We start from the raw sequence: 27,347 nt of genomic DNA, 5'->3' as shown, positions 1-27,347 counted from the left end.
AAACGTCAGCTAACAGTAGATATGGGTAATGATGATTATAAAGAAGCACAAAATGTTTGGAAAGGCACCCAACAGTTGTTAAATTGTATGCGACAGACAATTCTCCCCACCTATCCGTGCACATTGGTACTGCATCTACACAGTTATGGGTCATGGACGTTTTAAAATAAAAGAATATTTTTCATTGAATTACGAAATTCTTCTACCAGAAGAATGACGTTACATTGATAGTGTATTTTCTTTATTTTTCTGTTTGTTGGATAGTAGGACATATTTAATATAAACAAGTAGCCTTTCTTCAACGGGTATACACTTTGCAGCATACGACTAAGAAGTGCCTGATAACTATATAGCAAGAAATAAATAAAAGGAAAAACATAATTTATAGATACCTTTTTCTGTTACGTGAATAAAACATCGCTAGTATGCAAAACGCTTTATACAACAGAATATAAATTAACTTCTTGTTTGAGTTTTTCAAACTAGCTGGGACTTTTTTCATTCGTACGATGAATTTTTCTCATTTTCTCTTATACTAACTAATAAATCCAATACATTGCTAACAACTAAAATTTACACTTTTTCATTCCTACTTACAAAACAAAGCATCCAACGAATAGATGCGAGAGATACAGCTCTGATTGACTCACTGACTGGTTCCTTTCTATTGTTCGTGGAGAATGCATCCACAGCCTACACTAATAACACGTTTCCGAATAGGAAAAGTTAAAACGAATTGCTTCAGACATGGTTGCTTTTGCCAATCGATTGCTCTTAAAAATAAGTTCCGTCTTCGATCAAATAGGGGAATCTTTGCCATTGTCTATTCAGTTCCGAGCTCATATTACGTCTATATTCTTCTATCTGCTAACTGCTAATATTTTTGCCAAGCGAAATTTATTTTCTAAGGATTCGCGGTCCTTACTCTCCGTGCTGCTTCGTCACTGTTGTACCATACCACAAATGAATGAGTTGTTTTGTTTTCTTATGCTTTGAGTTATGAGTTAAAATACAATTAGTAGTAACTTTAGTTTTCGATATCTCAATTATAATGATGCTGAATGTCAATAATTTTTTTCTAAGATTACATTTACAAGTGCTGAATGGAAATTCGTTTAACATTTTTATCGATGAACGAGACTTTGAAATAGGTCTGTGGAAGAAGTTCGAGTGCGTTTCGTTACGCGTTCGAACATTTATTATGTTTTCGGATGAATACTATTTTTTTTTCATTACGCGATTATGATTTTGATCGTGTTGCTGCTTTCGACGATTTTTGTGCTGAATGTACGGAATATGACAGAGCTCTCTGATCATTGTGAGTGTGGTAAGTCTTGCTAATTGTTTGATATTTGATCACGGAAATGTTCTACATTTATTTCTGAATCTAGAGTTTATTTCAACATTTTTTGTGTTTCGGGGATAGGATTTGGTAATGTTTAAAAAAGTAGTTTCAAAAACCGTTATGATCTACTGACTAAAAGGTATCGCCGCTATACCATGGATGAATCCAGGGTGCTGAGGGTGGGGGGGTTGGCGGATAAATTGTAGGTGACGGCAGAGCACAAGAACGAGCAGCGGTGGCGGCGGAACTGTCGTATGATCCGACCTGCATTGAACCAGTCGCGTATGACCCGGACGCAAAGTGTGGCGAGAAGATGGCCGCATTGCTGGCCGCCGTAAGTTGTTGTGCGGCGGCGGCTGCAGCTGCTGCTTGTTGAGCGGCAGCAGCTGCTACAGCGGCTTGCTGTTGCTGCTGTTGTTGTGCAGCAGCAGCCGCTGCAGCTGCTGCGAATGCTGATTCTTGGAATGAATAAGCCGAAGATTGTGCCAGCATTCGACTAGAAGTGTCTTGATAAAAATCAACTTTTTCTTGCTGATATCGACAAGACGAGAGAGCTTTCTTATCAAAATTTAACAGATTGTTCGGCGAAGAAAAACCACTACCGCTGCTGCTACTGCTAACAATGGCTGCGGAAGTGGAACCTAACGAAACGGGCGTTCCGGCGGATGAAGATGAGGATGATGTTGACTTTTTGCCGCTCGCCGAAGGTGATGTTGGTGTTAAATTCCAGGATGCGCTCACACTACTACTGCCACCGGAATGGATACTGCTACTGGTGATGCCACTACTGCTTGTTATCAGATCAGAAACTACTGTGCTCTGAGGGCACTGTTGCTGTACCCCCCACCCCAATTCCTAGCTGATGCGAGCCCGTTTGTTCGCCGGTGCCTCTTGGCCAATCTGACCCCGAACCATGTACTGCAACTGGGGCATGAACTGCATCACGTCCACCACCTGGACGAGTGGCATCTTGTCCACGTTAGATCGGCCGGCTTCCATCAGAGCCTGGTACTGCAAACTGTAACGACGAAGAAACAGAAAAGGTATGCGTAAGTTTGGCTATTATGCACGGGAATATGATTGTGTAGGATAATTTAAAATCAGGTCGAGCTTACTGTTAAAGAGACGAGCCTAGGGTTTCATGGGATATTTTTGACAATACTTATCTATTTCTTGTCCAAATAATAATCAGTGACCTAAATGAATGTTGGACTCATTTAGATTCCGATGTTGTATATAATAGATATTTGTGTATTATGAAGTTGACAGCAGAAACGCAGCTTTATTTTGATAACATAACAAACTTCGGAACAGTAACCTTCTAGACTATGCACCTAGTTGTCTCAAATTGTTACTTGGACAGAGTGACAAAACTCTCGCATGCAGTTTTCCTTTCAAAACATGCACTGTGAGCTATGCTTTTCGCGAGGAGGGGTTGTTGTTGTTTGGAGCGACAAGTTGAAGGACAACATCGTTTGTTATACGGATTATCTCTGTTGGATGACCGTGCCATTGCTGGTGTCTACTGTCTTGAAATGTGGTAAGGGCCGTCTCATTCACTAGATAGATACTGTACTGGTTTACAAGCAGGCCAGCTTTTGGCGTAGCTTGCAAACTTGTGTTTAGATAAAAGCATTTTCAGCAGATTTGAGACTGAAAATTTCAAAAAGTATGTTGCATTTTTCCAAGCTTCATTGCAGTATTTGTATTGCTTTGACTGGACATTTCAGGCTCAACAATAACATGGGCTCTATTTAGCATACTGAGTATTATATTCGTGCGATTTAAGTGAATGCGATTACGGAATCATGTCATACGAAATTGAAATCATACGATATGATTTTACCCTGAACAGACCTACACGTCCGGGATTTCGGTACTTCATACAAAATTAAATCTGTGTATAGTGAGCTAACATCAAAGGATATTTGATTGTTTATCACCCTATGTCGTAAAAACCTCGGAGGGGAGTATCATTCCTCTTGAAGTGCTGTATTTGCCTTAGAAAAATTTTTAAATTAAAATTTTAATAGTCTTTTTCTCGACATGCCGATTTTACATATGGGACTGATATACAAGTATGGGCAGTGCAGTCGTACATTAAAAATATGCGCATACTTAAGTAAAAGGCAAGGGTTCTAACTACCTTTCAAAATATCTGTTTTCAAAATTTACAGTACGCTTCAGTCTCTTTTTATAAGGTTTTTTTTAATGCGACTTTTAAACCGAATTTTTTTAGTTATGCGAATTCTTAAAGTTGTGCGATTTTTATGAAAGTTCGACGGTTTTCTAGTTTCGGCTTGGAAGTTCACGAAACGTCGAGAACTAGTGTTATCCCGAAAACATTGTTAAATGATCATTTTGATACTATTACACTACTTCCTTGAAAGTCCATGTAAACTAAAGTAGGAGTACACGAATATAAACAAATAAACTGTCACAATGGATAGTAACAGAAAAAAAACAGTAGAGTAATCGAAACATAAGAAAATATGTTAGATGGGTACTGGCAATCACAAAGTGAATCATTAAACCTACGACGGTCGAATTTCCATCATTTCCATTACTCTTGCTTCAATATGACATTCTTCACAGGTCGTTCATCAAGTTGAAAGATGAATTACTTGCGGAAACAACATCAGGCCACAGGGAGTGATAAAATTAGGACTTCATCTCGTGGTACGTAGTAGATACTTCCTCGAATGTTCCATGTTCACTTTTCAGGAAATCTCACATGACGCAAAGCAGTTCCAAGGATTGGAAATGAGTTTTCGCAACTATTGATTTTAGTTGTTAAATTCGTCAGCTAAATTGTTTTCGTTGGTTGAGTATAAAAATCCTAGAGATTGCTGACTTTGTCTTGCGAGTAAACTAATTATTATGACTCAGATTAGTTAATTTTATCTAATTGAGCTTTTCCATTGACTCGTGAGGTCTAACGATAACCTTTCAAGAAAATACAGTGAAAAAGCTCAAGAGCTGAGTAAATCTATAATGATCAGCAGGACTGAAAAAACCCAAGGACAACATTAGCAAGGAAATCAGTAATCTTTTCAATAGGTCTGAACAGTCTGTTTTTGACCAAGATCAAGTAAACTAGGAGCGAAGCACAAACTGACATATCGTGTACCGTTTAGAACTATTTTCCTTAATTATAAAGGAGCGAATCTCGATTCCTGTAAAAGTTCGATAACTGTCAATGTTTTACAACTTTACCCCAATCCAAATTAAAAATTCAAATATATAATGGGACGGATAAAACACTTACCTATTTCCGATAAACAGGTTAATATCAAGCGCATTCAGCACCCTCCGACACACGTCCAGGCTAATGTACGGGAAAAACACATCCTTCAGGTCCTGGATCGTCATCAGATATTCGGTATTGCGGTAGGGAGTTTTGTTAATGCAGTAAATGGTTTTATTCTCGATCGGTTTCTTCACGACCTCGTACGGTTTATACGGTGTACCGCCCATGGTCATTTCCGGCAGCATAATCACATTACCGTGCCGGGTGCCGCCATCGTTCATGGCAGCGGCCTGCTGTTGAGCGGCCACCACGGCGGCTTGCTGTTGCTGCTGCAGTTGTTGTTGCAGAGCAGCCGCCGTCGAGCGGTAGTTGTTGGTCGAAGTGATCGTCGTGTTCGCACGACCATTGGTCATAGCGGCGACGGCATTCGAACGTTTCTGTTGCTGTTGTTGCTGTTGCTGCTGCTGTTGCGAAATAGCTGCTGCTGCCGCCGCTCCTGCCATGCTTGACCTTGGAGGGGAAGATAGATCGATTACATCCAATGCTGCTCGTGAGGTAATTACGCTCTTATATCTGGTATTGTCTACACTAGATTTACTCCCTACGGGATCGGAAAAAGAGGCATTTGGGGAAGGAAAGGATGCTAGGGAATCTGGATTTGGAACAATGGCACCGTATGCTGCCGCAATTGTCGCCAAATTGGTGACATTACCGAACAATAGATTCTCCCGTAAACGTTCGATTTGACTCAGCATATCGAAGTTGTTGTTTGCCTGTATGTAATTTTGAAGAGAATTACTAACCGGAATCAACGCCGGTGGAGGTTGTTTGGCTTGAGCCCCTTTCGGCGAGGCTCTCGAAGGTGATGCTGCCGGAATCGCTGTTATCGAAACCGGATTCTTTGGGTAGGCGGGTGCTCTCATACCGACACCAACACCACCACTGTTAGTACCACCACCTTGACTGTTGTCATCCACAATGGCGATGTTGTTGCTGTTTTTGGTTGTGAGTTGGTTAATTTGTAATGGATTCAAGTGCGACAGATTAACGGTGCCATTGGGGCTACGGGAGGTTGCGAAGATGGATAGCTCAGGATTAAGATAGGGTATCGAAGGATTGGTACTACTGTTGTTGGAGCGTACTGACGATGAACCACTTGACCTAGAAACATTATAATGCGTTTATCGGTTTTGGCAAGTGAACGTATGTGTATTTTATGCAATAATCAGAAGGGCGTAACTTAACTACTACCGGACTGGCTTAGTTCTCTCTCTCTTTCGTTTATGGACGGTGTGATGATCGCAATTTCTATTCTACAGTCAAACACGGGACGCGAAAACGACTAAATTTTATGAATACGTCTATAAATGATTGGCGTGAAGGCGGTTTTAGTCCAAAGTAGTGTGGTTCTATGCAAAAAAATATTGCTTTACTGCCGCAGTAAAACGAAGAATGCTTTTAGATAACGCATAATGTGTCTAGGGCGCTCATATTCAGTGTCGTGTGGTTATACTTGCTTATTTGCAACTAGAGTTAACAGTTAATAGCTGAAAAGCGTCTAACAGAGAAAGATTATATCTACAAACAAAGAAGAATTAATGAACGAAAGATAGAACTAGGAATATGGAATGGTATTAGACAAAAAGTTCAGTGACAAAAATGTGCCAACATACATTTCTACTTTGGGAGAAGGAAATTGTAAAAGTAAAACAAAAACTGACAATTCCAAGTTATAACGAAACCTATTATTCATACCATATTGCAATGCGGAAATTTTTTTTATAGCTATGATTCACCAAACTATTTATGACAGTATCCATGCCCAAGCAAGAAAACAAACTGTTCGAATTTTTTAATCATCACATCATATAGGAAACAGTGATGATGATTCAGAAAAAATAACCTGGAAACTCCAAACCAAACGATAGAGAATTATGGTACTACGCACATTTAGTAGCTGGTTCAGTTCTGGCTACTGTTTGTTGACTGCTGGAAAATATAATCAACGCCAATAGAAGCAACAAAAAAATGTTGCTTCGCAGAAAATTCTAGTCAAAACGTTCCACACTAAATCGAATTGTATGAAACCGAAAAGACGATCTTCACTAGAGGCGAGATTACCATGATTGTTTTATAATAGCATTCGTTGGTTGTATATACCAGTATGTTTATATACATCAGTCCGCTCGAAAATGCAGTTTTGTACTGCTGTCTAGCCACTCTCTCTCTCTCTCTGTCTCTCAAAAGTGCATTGCGTGAAATCGTAGACCGATATCTAGACACATACACTGAAACAGTGAGGAAAAAACTCTAAATTTCCGAGCTAATTCCGCCATACGGGCATAACCTTCGCCTGACCTGTTATGGTAGAAACTGACTGACGTCATCGAAGGTTACACTACCCGTTGACGGTCGAGCTCTCGACGTGGATTACATTGAGGCCCGCAGTGAGAGCACGGTGAGAAACTCAACATATCAACGGAAACCCGACTGCTCAATAGCTAAACGTTGCCAGGGGAATATCACTCGCTAATCAGCTGCTACTCTGTGGCTCTGTTAGACGAATAATCGGCAGGTGGTCTGGGAATGGTAGCCGGAGTAGTGAACATGCTTTCACGTTTTGAATTTCCCTATTTTTAGGTAACTCCATTCTAATTAGTAGTTGGCACTGATAACAGCATGATCAATGATTCGTTATCAGAGGAATCCTATAAGCCTAGTATCGAAAAAGTTTTCGATAACACAAACACAAAACATAATACTTTTAAAGATCACAATCGTAAATAGGCGAAAATATTGCCAACATTTTCATTCGTAATCGGAATAACAAAATTTCCACAAACCTCTCAACTAATAGAAGCGGACAAACAGCATGTTACAAAACTCTAATCGTTGATCTCTGGAGGAAAATCGATAAAAGGACTGCGTTACTATGGTAACACCAAAACAACACCGGCATTTATCAGATTCGTTGGCTCTAGAGTGCCTATAACTAAAGTTACGACACCTCACCCGCAATGTTGGCAAGAATTCTAAACATTTAATCCGAAATGATGGCAGTTTCGTTAGATTTACATTGTATTTGGCAAGCCGTTTGCTCGTTTGGAACAAAGTTGTCATTCCAAACGAACAGCTGTCGTCACTCTGGTTATAGGCACTCTAGTTTGCTCTATACTCTGGTGGTCCCAAAAATGTGGACGCAGCTGTTTGTTCAACCTTTCCCATGTTTATTTTTGAACCCGATGTTTAAACTCAAAGCAAAAACAAATTACGCGTTATACAGGTATATAATTTGGTTTGTCGGTGACTGCTAAAGTTCTATTTGAGATTTGTTCTCTTAAATATTCCTATATTTTCATATACAGAACGGTGGTTTTGAGCACGATGTTGTTTCTTGCCCAGCAATCCAACACAATCCCTGTTAGAAACCATTGACGTAACGTCGAGGGATATTTACTGCTGGCATTAACAATCAATTGGATTCACTCTCTTTTTATTTAGGATAGAAAAACAGGTGAAACTCAACCCTAGCAACAGCTCGCATGGATGACAGAATGGGAAAGTAGATTTTCGATTGATTGTCTTTTTCGAGCTAAATACAACCAGACCCTGTCAGCTTGGAGCGAAATCAATCTTCAGTTCAGCAACGCCATCGCACGGCATCACATTCAACTTATCATGTCAATTGTATCGGTGCGCAGTGCTGCTATTTTCGCGCGCACGAATTTGACATTTCTCTCCATTACTTCTATGTGCGAGAGTCGATGTTGACTCGCCTGAGGGCGCCATGCTCGTAAAAAAGGATGTTGCCAATGATTTGTTTCGGAAATGTAAGAGCTGAAGCGCGCTGAGAAGGAATAACAGTGATACCGGTGGTTTATTTACAGGTTCGTTCGACCAGCTATACCGGTATGAAGTGAGCATTAAGATACAAACGTGTCGGTAATGAACATTTTGTGTGAACAAACCTGAATTTTTGTTTGTATGACATCATAGTTAAAAATGTCGAATTTTGTACCAAAAAGTAATGATTTGCGGAAAGCATTAATTTGTTGTCCTCATTTTTTTAAAAAATGGCGCACTTTCGCATCGAAAAAGCTGAGGCATGTGGTGATCATGCTCTATCAGGAGCAACTTGCGAAAGATTGTTTAAACGTTTCAAAGATAATGATTTTGATGTGAAAAATGAAGAACATGCAAGGCCATCATAAAAGTTTGAAGACGTCGAATTGCAAGCAATATTGGATGAAGATGATACTTCCAATCAAATGCGAAACAAAGTTATGTTAAATGTTGTAAAACAAACAATTTCTATGGAAAGAGTGTAAAAGAATAGGTGCCACATGAATTGAATGAAAAATAAAAAAAAAACATTAGAGAAGTTGCTATTTATTTTGAGAATCCTAAACGAAAAAACCTATTTTAATCCACCTAGTGGTGTAATGATGCCTTTCTCATATCAATCATACTATCATATATAATAAGGGGCTGGGGTCCACTAGGAGATTGATAGTACCTATTTGCTCTCTCCGGACAGTACCAGCCTAGAAGCCGTTTGGAATCAGGCGGAAAAAAATGAGCCAAGAATAGATCCACTGGGTTCCTGCTTCCAAAAAAAGGCGACAATTGCAGGAGTTTCTTTTTCTTTGTTGAATGATAAAAATCAACTATCGCGCAAATCTGTTCATATTACAAGTTTATAACAGAGATAACATATATCGGTATATTGAATACATAAATAATAAAGAATCAAGACGCGTGTGAAATCTTACCTTTATTTGGTGATTTAAAATGATTTCATAACAACTGTTTAGAATATGTCAATGCAATGAATAAACTATTTTGTCTAAATCCTTTTCACTCGTTTATTTTGTATCACGTAATTTCATTTATAAAAAATAGGGAAGTTTTTATTCTTCACGCGATAGTCAGTGTTGGTGATTGCCGAAAATTTGACAGAAGCTGCTATATTGCTATCTATATTGTATACAACATTTTCAATCCGGTAGAAGATGCTACAAGAACTCGAGTCTCTCAATGCATGAACCGCGAGAGAATTTTTCTACATTTCTTCGCTCCACTTCATACTCTGAGTATTTCACGGCCCTTAAAAAATTACAGTCTGATACCTAATGATCGTTGCTGTGTGGAATTTCCCAAGAGAGAATCGCAAGTTGACAATTATCGCAGAAAATCGAATCGATGATTCAACTTGATGATTCTCATACTAGGTTGCAATATTTCAAAACCCTTGTGTGGAACATTCACAGACATTTTCATAGACACAACTTATACAAAGGTTATATGCACATAGTTAGAATAAACGGCAATAGTAAAATGATTCTATCGCAATTAACTGCCTGTATAGAATCGGATCGCGAAACGAGAATAAGCGACCGTTTGTTGCTTCAGAGAGGATCCCCACAGCAGCGTGCTAACCTTTGATTCTCAGAAATGTCATCGAGAAAAATTCGCTCTCGCACTGGTGTCGATTCTATGTTAAATGAGCCATGCCGGGTTTTTGTTGTTGCGATGATTTCCGTTTCTCTTTAATGGCACTGATTCAATCGTGTGAAGAGTTGCCAGTGAACGTTCTTTGATACGATAAAAGCCATCCTTGGCGATAGTATTGTACATTTTTCTTTAGTTTCCTCAAATAAGAGCTGTGAATCAAGACTTCCCGGGACTTCAATATATGATATTGTTGAAACGTTTAGCGATGCATCCGAGCATCTTGAAACCGGAACATACTGAGTCGCGCGCGAAACCAATACTGAAATTTTTACTAACAAATATCCTTCTCCCGTGATACTTGTGGAGTGCGCAGTAGTATGTACGGCTTCTAGTAACAACAAGTGTTGGACTAACATCCCTCCCCTTCCAGAACTAATTCTCGAGAGCCGTTCGTTCGTTCGTTCTTTTCATAGTTAGTTTGCTTGTTGAACTAACCAAAACAGCGTTCTCTTCGGAGTCAAAAAAAAGGTTAACGATTTTGATCTGAGAACTACCGTTCTCTCAAACAAAGAACTATTGGTAATTCATTCTTTTAAAAGAACTAGTTCTTTTGAACCGTTCGCGAAAGAAATGCCCATCTCTAATACGCACATACACACACAAGGCAAAAATTATGGGTCAAATCGGGACAACTATCAACAGCGATTGCAAAACCAGATTGATTCGATAAGTAGGTAATGTTCTGTGTTTGGTGGGATCAGAAAAGTGTAGTGTAGCATGAGCTTCAAAAACCTGGTGAAACTAATAATACTTAACACAAAAAATAACAAATAATCAATTTGTAAAATCAGAATTTCACAGAATACACGGCAAAAAAATTTTGTTAGATGACAATGCACCTGCACACAAAGCGCAAAACCGGTTCAAGATACAATCAAAGCACTTGGCTGGTGGATACTACCCTACACGCCGTATTCACCAAATTTGGCCCCTTCCGACTACCATTTTTCGCATTCAAAATTTCATTTTAACAAAAATTATGAATTAGATTTTACAAGATGACAAGATAATTAGGTTTTATACCATCGCAGCACAAATTTTTTTTACAATTCAAACATGAACGCAAAACATTCTGGCTGAACAGTAGGCAAAGTCCATGTGAACAGGACTGTCAAACTGCAAAGACTGGACAAGCTAACCCACGAATGCGCAATGTTGTTTAAAAACAAACCAGAAAAGATTCAAGCTTAGTATTTCCGCGTTTCATGCAAAGTTTCATCGAATTAAGAAACAAAAAAATTGTGCATTCCTGGGTCATTCCAAGTGAACAAATCATTGATATGTGACAAATATGAGGAATATTCATTACATAGAAGATCTTAATCCAACATGACTTCATCTTAAATCAACACAAAACAATGTAAACTGTTATTGGAAATAGTAACAAACCAATAACAGTTAAATTTTTATCACGACATCAAGAATGTTCAAGTCAATAACATTCAGGACAATTCTCTAAAACGTAAATCCATGTAAATAATACCAGTAAACTGTCAGTATGACTTTTCTTGGGATGATAAAACAAATCAGCGATTTATGTTGAACTGCTAAGTACCAAAGATAGTAAAATATGAACATCTAAAGCCCTAATTTGTCGAAGACGAAATAGATAGATACTAACTACTTCATTTATTACTGCAAATATTCGTGAATAATTGTTAGGGTTACAGGCAAATTTGCAAATGTCAACCAGAACTGATCTGAACTGAAGTACAAAAATAGGAAATCGAACAAAGAGATAGTTCCATTATGCCAATGGAAAAAAACAGTGGGCCGTCAGGTCGCTACATGCCCCGTATCTATGACAAAGTCGGTGTCTATAAATAACAAATCAAGTTACAATCTCATTCGACGAGGGCACCACGACATTTTATCGATTACTCGGTCTTAAATCAATGAATTGCGCTGTATCCGGTGCTAACAGTTTTGCTTTGAGCTTGGTGTTAAAATTGCGGAAATCGTCTGTTAAAGCGAAGTGTCAATGAACTGAACAAAAATAGAACAAATAAAACTTATTGATTGCGCTATGAGAGGTGAATGGAGTAGCAGAGACGAGTATCACATCCCAGGATGAAATTCAAAAATTTTCCAATAAATAACTTAATAAAAAATAATATTCAAATATACAAATCTAGTATTTATTTGACTAATAAATACTAGTTTTCAATTCATCAATGTTTTGTGAGTATTATACAAGTCAAACTGTAAGTACTGTGGTATCTCCACGGTGAGCGACACAAAACGTTCAAACCGGGGTAAAATAAATTGGAAAATAATTGTATGTGAAACAATAGAGAGAATGTATATTTTTCTCAGCAAATGTATTTTCACTCAGATTCACTAACGCTTTCCTAGGTTTATCATCGTTTAATATTATTGGGATTTAAAGGTACTAAGCTGATATTTACTAACGACTAATTGTACATTGGAAGTTTCCTGAATTACTCACTCGCTATTATCAAATCCAGAACAAAAAATCTGTTCAGTATCTATGATTCTCGAAGTAGACAAAAATCATAATGAATTAGAAGAATAATTTTGAAATATTACAAATATCTGTCAGAGTCTGTGAATTTTCGATAACTATTAAAAAAGTTAAGGCTCAGTTATCAGAACATACGAAAAAAATACTCACATCGATATCTTCAGATATAACAGACTAGATCATTATAAACTTAGATATGAAAAACTTTGCTTTTAGCCGAATCCGATTCTGAAGTTATGGTTTGATGTCCATGACATTACAAACTGTTCATAAAATGGTTTCAATCGGCCGATCTGGTATCCGATTTTCACAAACATAGAATGAATGTCATTTGAGCATTCGGAATCAATTTTCATCCGGAATTGTTTAAAAAAAACAGTTGTATCTTGACGAAAGTTCCAAGATAATCAAATTACAAAAAAAACCTTTAAAACCAAAATCAATGTTTAAATATTTTAATATTTAAATTATCAGTATATTAATGGTTAGGTTTGCATTGAATTATTTCGAGTCCTGATTGTAAGTGTCCGTAGTATCGTAGCACTGGCCACGCAATAGTTCTGTACATTATATGTCGGCTGCGAAGTTCGTTGAAACAAAAGCTTCGCAATATAGCAACCTGACTTTGCTTTGCTATGCATAATATTCCAATTATAACTATTATGAAGGAACAGATCAAGTGAACTAAAAGTATCCTTCGTTTGACAGGAGATCCATACCAGAAGGTTTTTTTTTTGAACTGTCGGATTTGATATGCCATAGGGGAAATAAAATGGAAGAAGAAAATGCTAAAAACATTCTTTAAAAACTCGTTTCACGTGTAGTTTCTGCAAAGGTCTTTTCAAACAAAGTTTAGCCATCTCCAACCAAGGGGAACAAATGGGTACTCATACTTTTCAACACCTAACAATCGAGATACGAACTTGTTCTCTTTTCAACTGGACACGGTGACGATGGGACTGGTTTGGGGTAGGGGTGGTATCTCATGCGCATGACTAAACAAAACAAAGTCTTGGCACCGCTCCAGGTTTCAGCCGGGTCAACTAACAAAATATGGGAAAAAGTTATTTTCATTTTCCCCCCAGTAAAACTTTGGAAATTTTACTCATGAAAAAAAAAAGAAATTGATCTTTAGATTGCATACGAAGGTAAAATGATGTTAACACAATACGGAAAAATGTTCCAAGAAATATTTTAACCAGCAATAAAGAGACAAAACAAAAGAATCAAATCGATTGAACTTAGCTCGTATAAATTCAAAGCTTGGTAACAAAAAAAGGAGGAAGAAGACGGTGACAATCTTCTCTGGTGTCGTTCCTACCAAAGCACATAAACTCAAATGAGCATTATTTCAGTTATTAGAAAGCTCACGACACTGAAACGCAGTCACTAACTAATATCCGAACGGTGCCGTAAACTTCAATAGTTAGAGATGGAAAGTTGTGAAATGGGATTTCGTAGCATAGATTTAGCTGCTGATTCATCAAACAAAAGCAATCTTAGTTAATCCGGAATTTACGGTGTTATATTTTTTTTTAAGAAAAACATGACAAATCTCATGTTTTTATTCATAACTGCTTTCGTGGATCGGAAATTCATTTTTAGTAAAAAAAAAGGATCGAACGGTACGTTCCACATATTAAATAGATTGATTCGTCCGACCACGATTGAACAAATGATAGATACTTGGAGAAAAGACTCCCGCAAATGGCATCTGCCGAGTAGCAGCTGGTGCCATTTTGCGCACTATTCGGGACGCAAACGAAACTTGAAAATCGAAGAAAGCAAGAAAAATCAATAGCGATGAAAGAAGACAGCTGTCTGCGTTCCCCCAATAATCGTTTCCCGGGTACACCAGAAGATCGATCTCGCGATGCGATGCAGAAAATTTTGTGTCTCGTGTTTATCTGCAGCACCGGTCGCCAGACCGATATACGACCGATTCAACTAGGAACGACCAAAGCGAAATAGTGGGCGATAAAGAACACAGAAAACAGGGAGTACAATCCTCCCACGCATGTACGTATTTAGACATAGGCACGTTCACGTCCTGACGACAATGAAGTAGACCGGAAAGGTTGCGGCACCGTGACAACGTAGGATTGTTTCAGCGAATATGATTGGTTAGAAGACAAGAAACCACCTTGCTTTTATTTACTTGCCTCCTATCGTCATTATCTTGGTAACTGCTTCGGTGAAATCATTTTTATAAAAATAATTTGTACACAACCATAGCTATGGAGTTATAAGATAGGTTTGAAACCATTCCCATATTGGAGCTTTTCGGTAAAAATAATTATGTTAGGTGATTAGTACATAGCATTTTAGAGCGCTTCGTCCTTTTCACTAGAATTGAAAAATTTATATGTGCATTAAAATTGAACGGCATAATATGGGACGTTGTCGACTAGGAAAGTGTATCGATCGTGTTTGGTTCTTGATATGTTTTAACTAAATAATGCATTTAAAAGAAAGCGCATTCAGTTTTTTTTCTGCGGTAGAACCACTACTCAAGACTACTAAGAGAAATGTGCACGGAAATATAACTAACACATTTAACATATTACTGGGAGTGCTAGATACTGATCTAGTCGGGACACAAAAAAAAGATGAACATTATGTACACGAAATACAGATATACAAAACGAACACTACAAAACCAGAACAAAGAAGAGAGACTAATTTTGAACCAAAAAGCTAGGAAACAAGCGGCAAGTGTGATTTCAGCAAATACTTACATGTGAGCTGCCTGGGACTGAGCCGAGGAGCGTACCAAGGGTGGAGGAACGGCTTGATTTTGCGACGACCTCGATGCCATCGACATTGCGGGATTCATGTAGGAATTGTATTGCATGGGATGCATGTTTTGCATACTTCGAATTTGCGCCTGTGCCTGGGCGGCCTGAAAGGGATAGACAAAAAAACGAAAAATTAGTTACAAACTGATACTATGGAGTACATATTTGCAAAATTTGTGCGTGAGTGAATAACATAATATTTATACTTTAACTTAGTGTAATTGATTTCCTGGAAAAGTAGACACAAATTAAGCGCTACAGCTAAAACCCACTATTATGTGTGTCATTTGGATGTTAGCCAAATTTTGTGCTAGGGCACATAACCGTTTTCAATATTGTTATGTTTCGTCTTTGACTCATCAGTGCATGTGACGTTCAAGTTTGTGTAGTTCAAGAAATGCTAAAGCCAAAACTTATTTGTGAATTTATTTTTATATGCAATTAATTTTTTATTCATTATTGGTATTATTTAGAACACTGTTATCAAGTATTTGTTTCCATTTTTTTAAAACTAAAACGCTTGTGTGAGATAAGAGTTATTCATTACTGTCTTCTGAATGACTGTGGTATTCTTTCGTCTCTTATCAACGAAATTAATCATTATAATCGTATTACCGATTGAACAAAAAGTGAAGTTGTTGTACTTGACTGCGATAAACGCAGTGATAAAGGTTTATAAAAATAATATTTATGTTTAGGTCTACCTCAAAATACTATTCTTGGAAGATGGATTTTAAAACCGTTCTCGTAATTATTTAGATCTTTCTTTCATATCCCAAAGTTACATTCAATCATATAATCAATAATGCCCCTGAATCGATTCAGTTGAAAATTATTTTCTCGGATAATACCATATTTTAACATTCCATACAAAAATAATTAATTTGATCTGGCGACCGACCACTAGGAGGCTAAAGCCGAGTATAAATAAACGATGTTATTTAATAAAAATTAATTGATTTAATTACGACAATTCGAACGCGTAATTTTGGAACCCGCCTGGAAAACCACATAATCTCTAAAAATCGGAGAAAAAACGCATAAAATCCGAAATTTGCATGAAAAAACTTCAAAAATTCGTATGAAGTTTCACAAAAAAAAATTCAGTGTTGCGTTTCGTTGTCTTGAGACAACAGAAGAAAAAAAATCTTCTAGATCACCCCACACTAAACTCCATTCGGTATTTTTTTCATCTTTTGACGAGTTTAGAACAGCCGAACTACCGAACATTGCCATTCTACTGATATATAAGTGTGAAGTTCCATATAATCACCAACTTGGCACTCAAAATATCGGTAATGATAGAGACTTCATGAACCAATCTAATTGAATACAACAATGTTTTTTTCGATCCACGCGTCTCCATATGAAAAATAATTTTAAAAAAAATCCACGCTAGTTTTCCGTTATCTGGGTGCAAAAAAAAGCCCAACACGGTAAGCTTTGATGCATGTGCTTTCCAAATCTTGCTTAATAATATGTTCACATTAGCGCTGATATCACTTGATATACCGAGATGATATGCATATCACGTCGAAGTGTTCACATATGAACGATATCATATCGTTTGACAAAAAATTCTTGAAACTTGAATTTTTTACACTAAGCACCCTACCTCCGGAAGCAGGGGTTTAAGCCGAATGAAAATTGGAAGTTTGTGGAAATCGGTTCAGCCATCTCCGAGAAAAGTGAGTGACATTATTCTCACATTTTTGGAGCAGAAAAATGTAATTCCGGAGCCGGAAGTTGGATCCAAACGAAATTCCGGAACTTTGTATGAGACTATAACACCTTTGTTTTGAATCTAAGTTTGTGAAAATCGGTTTAGCCATCTCCGAGAATTTAATTTTTAATTCATTATTTCTACATTTTTGATGCATAACACCCTGTAATTCCGGAACCGGAAGTTGGATCCAAATGAAATTGTGAAACTCTGTATGAAATCGTTAGACCTTTAATTTGAATCTAAGTTTGTGAAAATCGGTTCTGCCATCTCCGAGAAAAGTGAGTGAAAATATTTGTCACACACACACACTGCACACATTCGAGCTGAGTCGAATGGTATATGACATTCGGCTCTCCGGGCCTCGATTCGAAAGTCGGTTTTTGCAGTGGTTCCCGCATAGCGTTTTGGCTACATGGGCAGCCATGGCCACCAGACGGCTACCAAAATTGATTCAGTGACGGTTGTCAAATCCAATTTGACAAAACAAAGTCGCCTGTATCTAAGTTAGCCGAGCGTTTTCATCTTCTCACCTTCGCTGAAAATGTTAAAGATTTCAATGTGGAAAAATCCTGGTGGATACAGTTGTATCGTTTAAGTTGTATATCTGGCAGCGATGAGGCATTCGGTCACCAGAATGTCTGCCAGCCATATTTTTTTCAGCTGGCAGCGTTTAGTCAGCCATCTGGCAGCCATGCGTAGGCGGGTTGTTTTTTTCTTTGTATATGAGAAAGGCAAAACGAACACGTTAATATTCTAAAAATTTTGACGGAAGCGAAAATGTTTCGCGTTCGACGCTAACACCTACTGCGATCGTTTTCCGCATAAAAGACTTCAGTGTAGATCAAAACTAATCTCCAAATCATTTCACCTTGCAAACCTTGACACCCTGAATTAAATGGAATCTTATTATTATATCCTTAATTTAGCCCTGGCTTCAACCATAAATCAAATAAACATAGATTTTCTAGTGTAATAGTAATGTAGTTGAGCAACCCGTGACAGCAAAAGCACCGTCTGGTGGAGAATGGGTGCGTAAATGCTCCTAAAATGCATGCATAAAGTTGCCTGCGCATTAAATACAACCACAGTAGCTAATGGGAAAAAGTACACCCGTTTCTCACTAGAGGTGCTGTTAGTGTCACTGTACAGTGGAAAATCTATGTTTATTTGATTTATGCTTCAACCTTGCAATGATCGTTCGCCGGAGTGGGAAAAAGAAGCTATGTATCTGTAACAATATACGGTTTCTAGATTTCGGGAGCCCTGAAAGTAGTGACTAATACATTCCAAAATGAAATTCATTGCGATTTCAGATTCAGATACTGAACAGCATCAGATTGAAAGCAACATACATCGAACGCATTCTAATCTCAGCCGCCTCAAGGCTAATATCTTTTTATCGAGTACGTCTCCTCTCTGTTCATAACAGTATCAATACAACTCTTTCTTCTGAATCTATTTATATTCTCCATTCATCGATACTTTATACTATCAAGTGTAAGCGATAAGCGATTTTTTTTAACAATACAAGTTTCTTTTTGGGTATGTTACTTATAAAAAAAATATTTTTGAATCGATGCCCGGAGAACCGAGTTTCATATACCATTCGAATCAGTTCGTTGCTGAACCGATTTGCACAAACTTAGATTTAAATAAAAGGTCTTAAGATCCCTTTAAAATTTCCTGAATTTTATCATGATCCGTCTGCCGATCCCAGATGATGATAAGTGTAAAAATTTTGATCTCATGTGTTTTGTTTTTCAGAAGGGACCATGTATGGAACAGTAATTTTCTCAAAATTTGTTAAAAACTTCTTTAATTTATAGATCTTGCTGGTCGATGAGCAACAAATTTTACTTCAGTTACCTGTTCTTAGTATTCAATTCCGAAAGAACCGGAAATTGTGATAAAAAACTTTAGAATGGAACTCACATCTATTTCTAAGGGGAGCATAAAAAAGGCCGAAATACGAAAGGCGGAATAACGAAAGGCCGAAATACAAAAGGCCGACGATGTTCTTATCTACCACATAAAGCAGAAATTTCGGAAAGCCGAAGCATAACAGGCCGAAATATATATAATGGCGAGTAAGTGAGTTACAATAATCTTCTCACGAAAAAGTTACATTTTTAGCGGTAATCCACTTGTTGTCTATAATTAAACTACATATTAGTTATAAAAAATTGATTTCTTTTACTTGAGTAGAAAATATATTTATTTAAATCTGGCATCCTTTCCTTCTATACCTACGGAGTAGATCAACATAAAAAGAGCTTAGCTCTTTTTCGATTTGTTTACTTTTATGCTGTGAATTATGAAGTTACGCCCTTGCGCATTTTTCGTGAAATTGGTTGGTTTTTGCGACTAAGATAAATCTGCGGGTAATTTTATCGTCTCATTTACTATTTCCAGTAGTAAAAGGTTCGTAAACCATCTAAAATAGATAGTTTCGCCTTCCTTACTAGCAATTAAAGTATCGCCCTGTTTGTTGGCATGGAACACGAAGGGCGAAACTAACATAAACAAATGGAATGACAGTTTCGCCCTTTATAGTTCTTTGTATTACTAAAATTGAGATTTTTGTAGAAACCGTATTTTTAGGCAAAATTGTAGGATTTTGAAGCATTTATTGGTAGAAGAGAGTAACTCGATTTGTTTATTTTTGTAAGATTCGACCTACTCTGAAAAACAGTTGATTTTTTCATTATTCCTCTACCAACAACTGTCTTTCGTGATCAAAGGTTCGTTCTTTTTCGTTGATCAATGCGAATTTTCAAAGTTATGCGGTTTTCTTGTTTCGTATAATAAACGCAAGAAATGTCGAGATCTGACACTATCTCGAATTTTTTTTTGTATGTCGACTCTGTGGGAAATGGCAAATTTTCGATTTCGGAAGTACCGGAAATGCAGGTCAAACTCACATTGAAATTCAGGATACGGCTTAAGGGGAGCTTCTCCTGTAAACGAGATTTTTTGTTCCTCCATTTCGAGCGGGAATTAAAAAAAATATGGGTTGCATAATCTTAAATTTTTATGTAGATATCATTCTTTATTAGAGAAAAAACTAAAAATTTGGAGTTGTTCCTGAGATATGGCAAAAAGTGGGACAAACTGTCAAACCGGTGTTAACGATAACTAAAGAAGAGCTTGACCGATTTAAATAACATTTATATCAAATTAAAGCTTATTTACTTTTGAGTGGAACACCGTTGAGAAAATTGTGAAAAAAATTTGAGATTAGGTAACCCATAGTTTTTTTTTATTCGCGCACGAAATGAAGAAACGAAAAACCACGTTTTCAAGAGAAGCTCCCCTTAATCGATTGTCACAAACTTTGATTTAAATTAAAAGTCTGATAATCCCAGACAAAACTTGACAAGCTTTGTTCGGTTGCGGAATTAGAATATAATGAGTGTTTAAAATTTCGAACGGTCGCTAGAAGCACAGTGCAAAAAACGTGAAGTTTTTTACTAAGAACTATTTCAAGATCAAGTTAATTATATGAGTAAGATGGGAAAGGCACCAGCACACCAATAGGTGGATTAAAAGAGATTATTTTTACATAAAAGAACTTCCATAATAACACGACGCTATCATTATAACAGGTCGTTGATTCTTCACGATTCTTGAAACCAATGAACAGACGTCGTAAATTTGTCTCTGCTTGCTCCTCAAATGCAAAACCCACGGTGAGAGAAGCTTCTTCGAACATTGACTTTTACCGGATGTTGGGCGGTATGCAAGATGAAACGTGTGCCGCTGAACCTAAAAAGTTATCTAATCGGAAACTTGGTCCAACCACGATTTCTGTTTTATTCTGATCAAGTCATTCGTTTTACGACATGATTACACTGAGGTCTCTTTTTACGCGGGGGATACGTACCGCGTAAACAAAAACCGCGTAACTATGGAAATCCGCGTAAAAAAACCGTGTAACTTCGGAAATCCGCATAAAAAACCGCAAAAATGAAGAAAAAAAATTTTTTTCGTTGGATTCGTAGTGTCAGTAGAATCGTAGCACCAGCCATTCACTGGTTCTGTACACTCTGAATCGGCTGCGAAGTCTGTTGAAACAGAAGGTCAAATTCCACTACAGGAATGTAATACCAAGGCTTTGCTTTGCGGGTAACCTTTTTTTGAACCCGAACCCGCTAGGAAAAAAAAACCTACATGACCCGAAAAAACTTTGGTAGTCGGGTTCGAAACCCGACCCGTACCCGTTTAAAATAAAAAAATCGTTACCCAATTTACAAACAATTTTTTGCCCAATTTCACAAACAATTTTTTTCTGGTCGTCAAATGGTGAGATAACTAAGTCCTCACAAGTTCCTATCTCATGCCTCTCCGAGCGTCTATGATGACATTTGGTCAATAGAACGGCGTCGACTGGGTGCTATCGCCTTCTGCGTTAGTAGCAGAATGAGAGGTTGCGAAATGACTTGAAGTTTGAAGCCCATCCTAAACTGCAATATTTATAGTGGTATATTGCAACATGTGGTTCTGTTATTTGTTGCAGTATTTGTTATATATTGAATTGAATTATGTTATTATAATTTTTTTTAATTCTTATTATTAGTATTGTTATTGTTATTATTACTATTATTAAAATTATTATTATTTTTAAAAAAGAAATATATTTCCTGCAGTACTGCGATATCAACTGTTATACATTGAATCATAGCATATTATTTTATAAATTATCTTCTGTTGTGTTATATTATGTTATTATATTGTATTATATTATATTATATTATATTGTTATATTATATTATATCATGTTATATTGAATTATATTATGTTATATATGTTTTGTATTATATTATATTGTATTGTATTATATTATAATTTTTTTATATTATATTATATTTGATTATGCTCAAGTATATCGACAACGGGTAGGGGCAGGGAGTGCATCAGGGTACCTTACAAGTGAATGACTGGATGATGGAGTGGATTGCCAACCTGAGTCACGCGGGGGAAGCTTTGTGTTTCTCCCTGAAAGTCTGAAATGAGTAAGACGAACACTTCTAACAAACAAACCATCAGGCGGGTTTAAGCTGATACAGCGAAATTCTTTATTATATGGCCGGATGTTCTTGCTGGAAGGCGCCGGGTCCTCAAAACCCATTTTGGCCTTCTTAACAGCAATTACATGAAAGCTACCTGATAATCCAATTCGGATCTACTGTAAGTCTACCCGCATACACTGCCTTGAACCGATGGTGGCTTCACACATACATACATACATACAGACAATTTTACAAACAATTTTATTCTGTATCCGAACCCATACCCATCGGGTTAGACCATCTCTAGTCGAAATCATGTCATTTCTTGTAGATTTGTTGACAGCTATATGAAAAGCACGCAGCTGAAATTTTGCCCAGTCATCAGGTACGGTTTATTTATTAAACATATTTTTTTGAAAGTCGAATATGAAAAAACAGGAGAGAAGAGGCAGCTATAAACGGTGGCCTGTCAACGTTAGCTTGTATTGCTGCTGGAAGCTCTACAAAGCGAAATAATTGAGCAATCGCTATGGAATTTTGAACATATGTTAATAAAAGGTTGTACAGGGAATAGAAAAAATTTAAAAATGACAAAATCACGAGCGATAATACTTGTATTTTATCAATATTCCCTCAATTTTTTCACAATTGTTAGGTTAAATAAAAAGAAATTTATCCTACTTCGATGATTTTAGTCTAATCCTTGCACAGGGAGGGTATTCAATAAACATATGTTTACCATTCCAAGCGATTGTTAAATTATTGCGCATTGTACAGCTTCCAGCTACCACTGACAGGCCGCTATTTATAGATGTCTCCCCTCCCCTGTTTGTGAGTTCGATTTCCCAAAAAATATGTATTACAAGTAAAACTTGTATAATGACTGTGCAAAAAATTCAGCAGCGTATCTGTCATGCAGCCGTCTTGAAGATTTGTTATCTTGAAGAAATTATATGATTTCGACCCCAAACCAAAAGGCATTTGTTCACTACCGGTTTAGATTTTTTTTGCAATCAGGGAGATACGCATTATTAAGACTGAGTAAATCGGAATATGAAACTTGGGGATGAATACTCTTGATGAGATGAGACATTTGAACTGCTTGGTTGAGTTCACATATTCTTTTGGTCGTTTTCAATTACTTCTCAAAACCGACTTTTAAATTTAAAATAGGAAACTGAAACTCTCTGTTGCCAATGACTTGGGCAAATTGTTTCTTGAGTGTAATTGATGATTTTCGTATAGATGGTTGTCTGGTTAGTTTTAGGGCAAAACTAAGGTTCACTCTACACCACCCTGCGAAGATGAACAGTTAGCGTTGAAGAAAAGCTGCGTCTTCTAAGTAGCGAATGTTGAAAATATCAGTGGTCCTAGATTGATTTCCTACGTAATTCCGGATGATGCAGAAAACTTAGGAAACGTGATCACCAATTTAGACTGCTAAACAACTATTCCTGATGTGTGACCGCCCCAAAAAATACCTGTTTTAATCCACCTAGTGGTGTAAAAATGCCTTTCTCATGTATAATTATGTGGTATTCTATTCAAAAATTTGAACCTTTCATTTGAATCTAAGTTTGTTGAAATCGGTCAAACCATCGCTGAGAAAAGTGAGTGATACTGAGTACCAGGATATTCGGAATCGGTTTGTTTAGTTGCCTACTGATAATAGCTATCGATTTGTGTAGTTTTGAGACCAATTTAGAAATTTTTTTACGTTTTCTGTTTCGCCGGTTTAAGTGACGGTGCACAATATTGAACACACTTTACCCTATAATACCGGAACCGAAAGTCGGATCCGGATGAAATTCAGGAATTCCGTATGAGACCAGAAGACCATCTCCGAGAAAACCTAGTGAGATTATTTGACACACACACGCACGCACGCGCACACAAATGGTATATGACACAATGGGTCCACTGGACCTCCGTTAAATTTTTCACGATTTCATATTTCACGGTGATTGCATAATCTTTCATAATTTTTTTTGTGTACTTTCCGACTTCGCTACCACTCGATCAGACCTAGCATAACCAAAGAAACTTAGCTTTGAACAGAACGGGTAAACGATGCGTATACAGGTTTGCATGCGAGAGGCAGTCGCCTTCAAATCAATTATCTAGGAGACATGAAAACAAATAAATAGTTTTTAAGAATTACCCTTTCGGTGAAACAATTTCGAAGACGGGATGTTCATCATTAAAGTTAAACTTTGTGACAAGAAGACAGTATTCTTCGTTTTTCAAAAATTGATGACATATGTAGTAAGGATACAGTAAAATTTAAAAAGAAAATTTACGATATTTTTCGGAAATGTGAAAGACGTTAAATGATAAAATAAATTAGTATGTGGGAAAACAGTTAATGTGTTTGTTAAATCATGATTACTCTCAGTTGACTAACAATTCCGAAAGGACTGTATAGATATGCCCAACATATTATCAAATAACATGAAATCCGCAGTTTCTGCTGAAAAAAAAACAAGGAAAAACACACGAGGGGTAGAGTATATAAACAATAATACATGATTGTTAGCATTATGTCAAACACTGTTCATTTCTTCTTGTCGAACACCTCAAATCTTTCACGAAACTTTAAAGTTTCTCTAAAACTTCAACAAAAAAAATGGTTCAAAATAACTACATTTGAATGTAATGGATAACGGTTAAACTTAAGTTTGAGATATTTCATTACATTTACAGACATTCGTTCAAATCGCCCGGACGTTTGTTGATCGTTATTTAAGCAAAACATAATTAGCTAATTTCAATCTTTCCAGACAAATAAACGTACCCACACAGGTATTATAAACCGGTACCGAAACTCCCACCAATGACAGACCAACTATGAGCATTGTGCCGTGCATTACTACGGATTATCCGCCGAAACCTACCTGCTGTGCTTGCGATAGTCTCAGTAACTGTTCCTGCTGAGCAGCCGACAGCATGTTGGCATGGTTCGACAGGTTCCAGTTGTTTGTAAGTGCCTGTAATTTTACCAGAGAAAACGGATCGTTAGTTCCAAAACATACGATGGAGCCTCTCGGAAGTATGAGACTACCTGAACCGCTGCGGAGATGTTTGGCATTTGAGCGTTGTTTTTCTGTAAATTTTGTTGCTGCTGCTGCAGTGCCTGGTACATATTGTTTGTAGCCTTTCGAACCTGTGGTTGCTGTTTGGCCATGGTATTCATCATGCTGTTGGGCTGTTTGGGCGGAGGTTGTGCTGGTTGTCTTGTCCAATGGACAGTATTGTTCGATTTTGGACCGGACAAAAGCTGAGAATCCACAACCTTGCTTGGCCAGTAATCTTCGAATTCAGTCCCCGGTGGGAAGTAACCCTTGATATCGGTTAAACTGATGACTGCCACCGAGTCACTGGCAAACAGTTCATTCCTAATACCCTGCACTTTACAACAAAACTTGAGATAGGACAGATCCCAACCCGACAAGTAATCGGCTTTTAACTTAAGATTATCAGTCTCTCCCTCGAAGTAAAACAGTGGCACCATCTTCTGATGATCTCTGACGGTGTAAGGAACTACGGATTCTTTATTGATGCGAATAAAGCCACACTTGTCGTTCGGAGTGCTGCAACCCATCAACAGCTTTTTGTAGCAAACATCCAGGAACTGGTAGAATTTGTAGGCATCCGACAGTCTTACAACCAAGTCTTTGAGCGTAAACATTTCCCTCCCAAACTGGAAGTCACAATGCTTAGTATTAATTTCGTTGAACAGTTTGCTTTCTGCCTCTGTAATGTAGTACGACCTGACACAGGTGCAGCTGTATATATCCTGATGCAGATAGTTCAGATATTTATTTAGCAGTTTCATCTCCACCATACGCACAGCACAGTACCTTTCTGACTGTCGGAAGATGTACGGAATGTGAATTTTGCCGGGAAAGGTCTCCCATCCAAAATGACCCTTCTGGCTTTCCTCATCGCAAGCTTTCTTCTCCCCATTCGCATCTTCAGTCTTTGCAGCATTGCCATTAGTTTGGGCACTTCCAGTTCCGACCGGGGCAATTGTCGTAGCACCTATCGACTGGGGCACGGGTTGCCCAGGCTTCCTGGTTAAGTAATTTAAAATATTCGTTTGACCACTTGTACCATTGCCAGCAATACCCGGCAATTGACCGGCCAATGGTCTTGCCACCTGCTGCTGAAGAGCTGCTTTCGCGGTTTGTTGTTTATGCGCTTCCATCATTTTTGCGGCCAATTCGTTAATTTCTGCATCATCGTGTCGTTCCTGCTTCACTGTAGCCACCGGAACCGACATTTTCGCTTCTATTAGCTTTCACTTTTACCTACTACCATGCAAATCCGGATGAATCTTAGATCTATTATTCACTCACTTCACCATGAAAAATTCTACAAAACCTAATAAATTCATTTCGATCCAATACTAACTTAAATAAAACCGATTAATCCATGTCGGTTGCTTATCAATGTTGCACTAATCCAAAATAATTGTCCATAATCCATTAACAATGATGGACCATATCGAAAACACACAAATTTTCGTTGTCAATTTCCAGAATAAATAGAGCAGCACTCGACTGCTTTTGTTGCACCACACTTATCGAGCGCCTCGACAATAGTCTCGCATCCGATGAAGCCACTCTGTATTTACGTTCGCGCGTATCCTTGAGTAATTAGCCACGCGAAATTATAAATGTATAATTACTACGATACCCCGTTCCGTCACACACGCGTCCCGACGATGAACGAAGCGGAAATGCAACTTGTCGCACGGGTAATACACGATGGTAAATGTTGATCGGAAACGGGAAAGGGAGGCAGATCCCTGGGCACAGTTTTAGTGAAATAATTTTGCTTTCCGCGATGCAAGTAAAAAAGTAGAATCGGGTGGAACGTCCAGCACACAGCAGGCTTTGCCTCTGCGCTCGTGCACACCAATATTTTGTATGAACGACCACCACGAGCATGACACACCGAAACCCCCAGAGCAGCCAGCAAGCGGTTATACAAAGTAGTCTCGTACCTTCTCAGGGGCCTGAAATTTATGCACATACATACACCGCTAGCTGCTGCTCCGAAGCGCCCTCATTTTTCTTTATAGCTGGTTTTTGCTTTCAACTTCGCCACCGCCAGCTGCTGTTGCTAGGCGAGAGAGACTAGTCTTTTGCCCATATAGCCTGTCGTCAGTATACCTACTTGCTTATATGCCAGTGTGTATGTGGTTTTGTTTTGAAT

The 27,347-nt window shown here is 37.8% G+C and overlaps 1 protein-coding gene across 1 annotated transcript; it reads right to left on the bottom strand.

Annotated features, from left to right (window-relative positions):
• Window positions 1-177: 177 nt before the first annotated feature.
• LOC131435077 (uncharacterized) lies at window positions 178-27,077 on the bottom strand. Its single transcript, XM_058602581.1, has 5 exons — window positions 25,189-27,077; window positions 25,022-25,114; window positions 15,333-15,496; window positions 4,614-5,105; window positions 178-2,363 (listed from the first exon to the last, which is right to left on the bottom strand). The coding sequence occupies exons 1-5, from the start codon at window positions 26,407-26,409 to the stop codon at window positions 2,201-2,203; spliced, it is 2,133 nt and encodes a 710-aa protein (XP_058458564.1). The 5' UTR covers window positions 26,410-27,077; the 3' UTR covers window positions 178-2,200.
• Between the last annotated feature and the right edge of the window lie 270 nt (window positions 27,078-27,347).

This window comes from Malaya genurostris, chromosome 3 (genome assembly GCF_030247185.1).
Source record: "Malaya genurostris strain Urasoe2022 chromosome 3, Malgen_1.1, whole genome shotgun sequence".
NCBI lineage: Eukaryota > Metazoa > Arthropoda > Insecta > Diptera > Culicidae > Malaya > Malaya genurostris.
Note: the sequence above shows the minus strand (reverse complement) of the source record. Positions and strands in the feature narration are given on the sequence as shown.

Bases quoted from the DNA above. Each gene is read 5' to 3' on its own strand.
- LOC131435077 (XM_058602581.1), bottom strand. From the start codon at position 26,409: ATGTCGGTTCCGGTGGCTACAGTGAAGCAGGAACGACACGATGATGCA. The intron at 15,497-25,021 runs GTAGGTTTCGGC...TATCCCTTTCAG, and splicing joins GACTATCGCAAGCACAGCAG to GCCGCCCAGGCACAGGCGCA. The intron at 5,106-15,332 runs GTAAGTATTTGC...TTCCCCTCCAAG, and splicing joins CAGTCCCAGGCAGCTCACAT to GTCAAGCATGGCAGGAGCGG.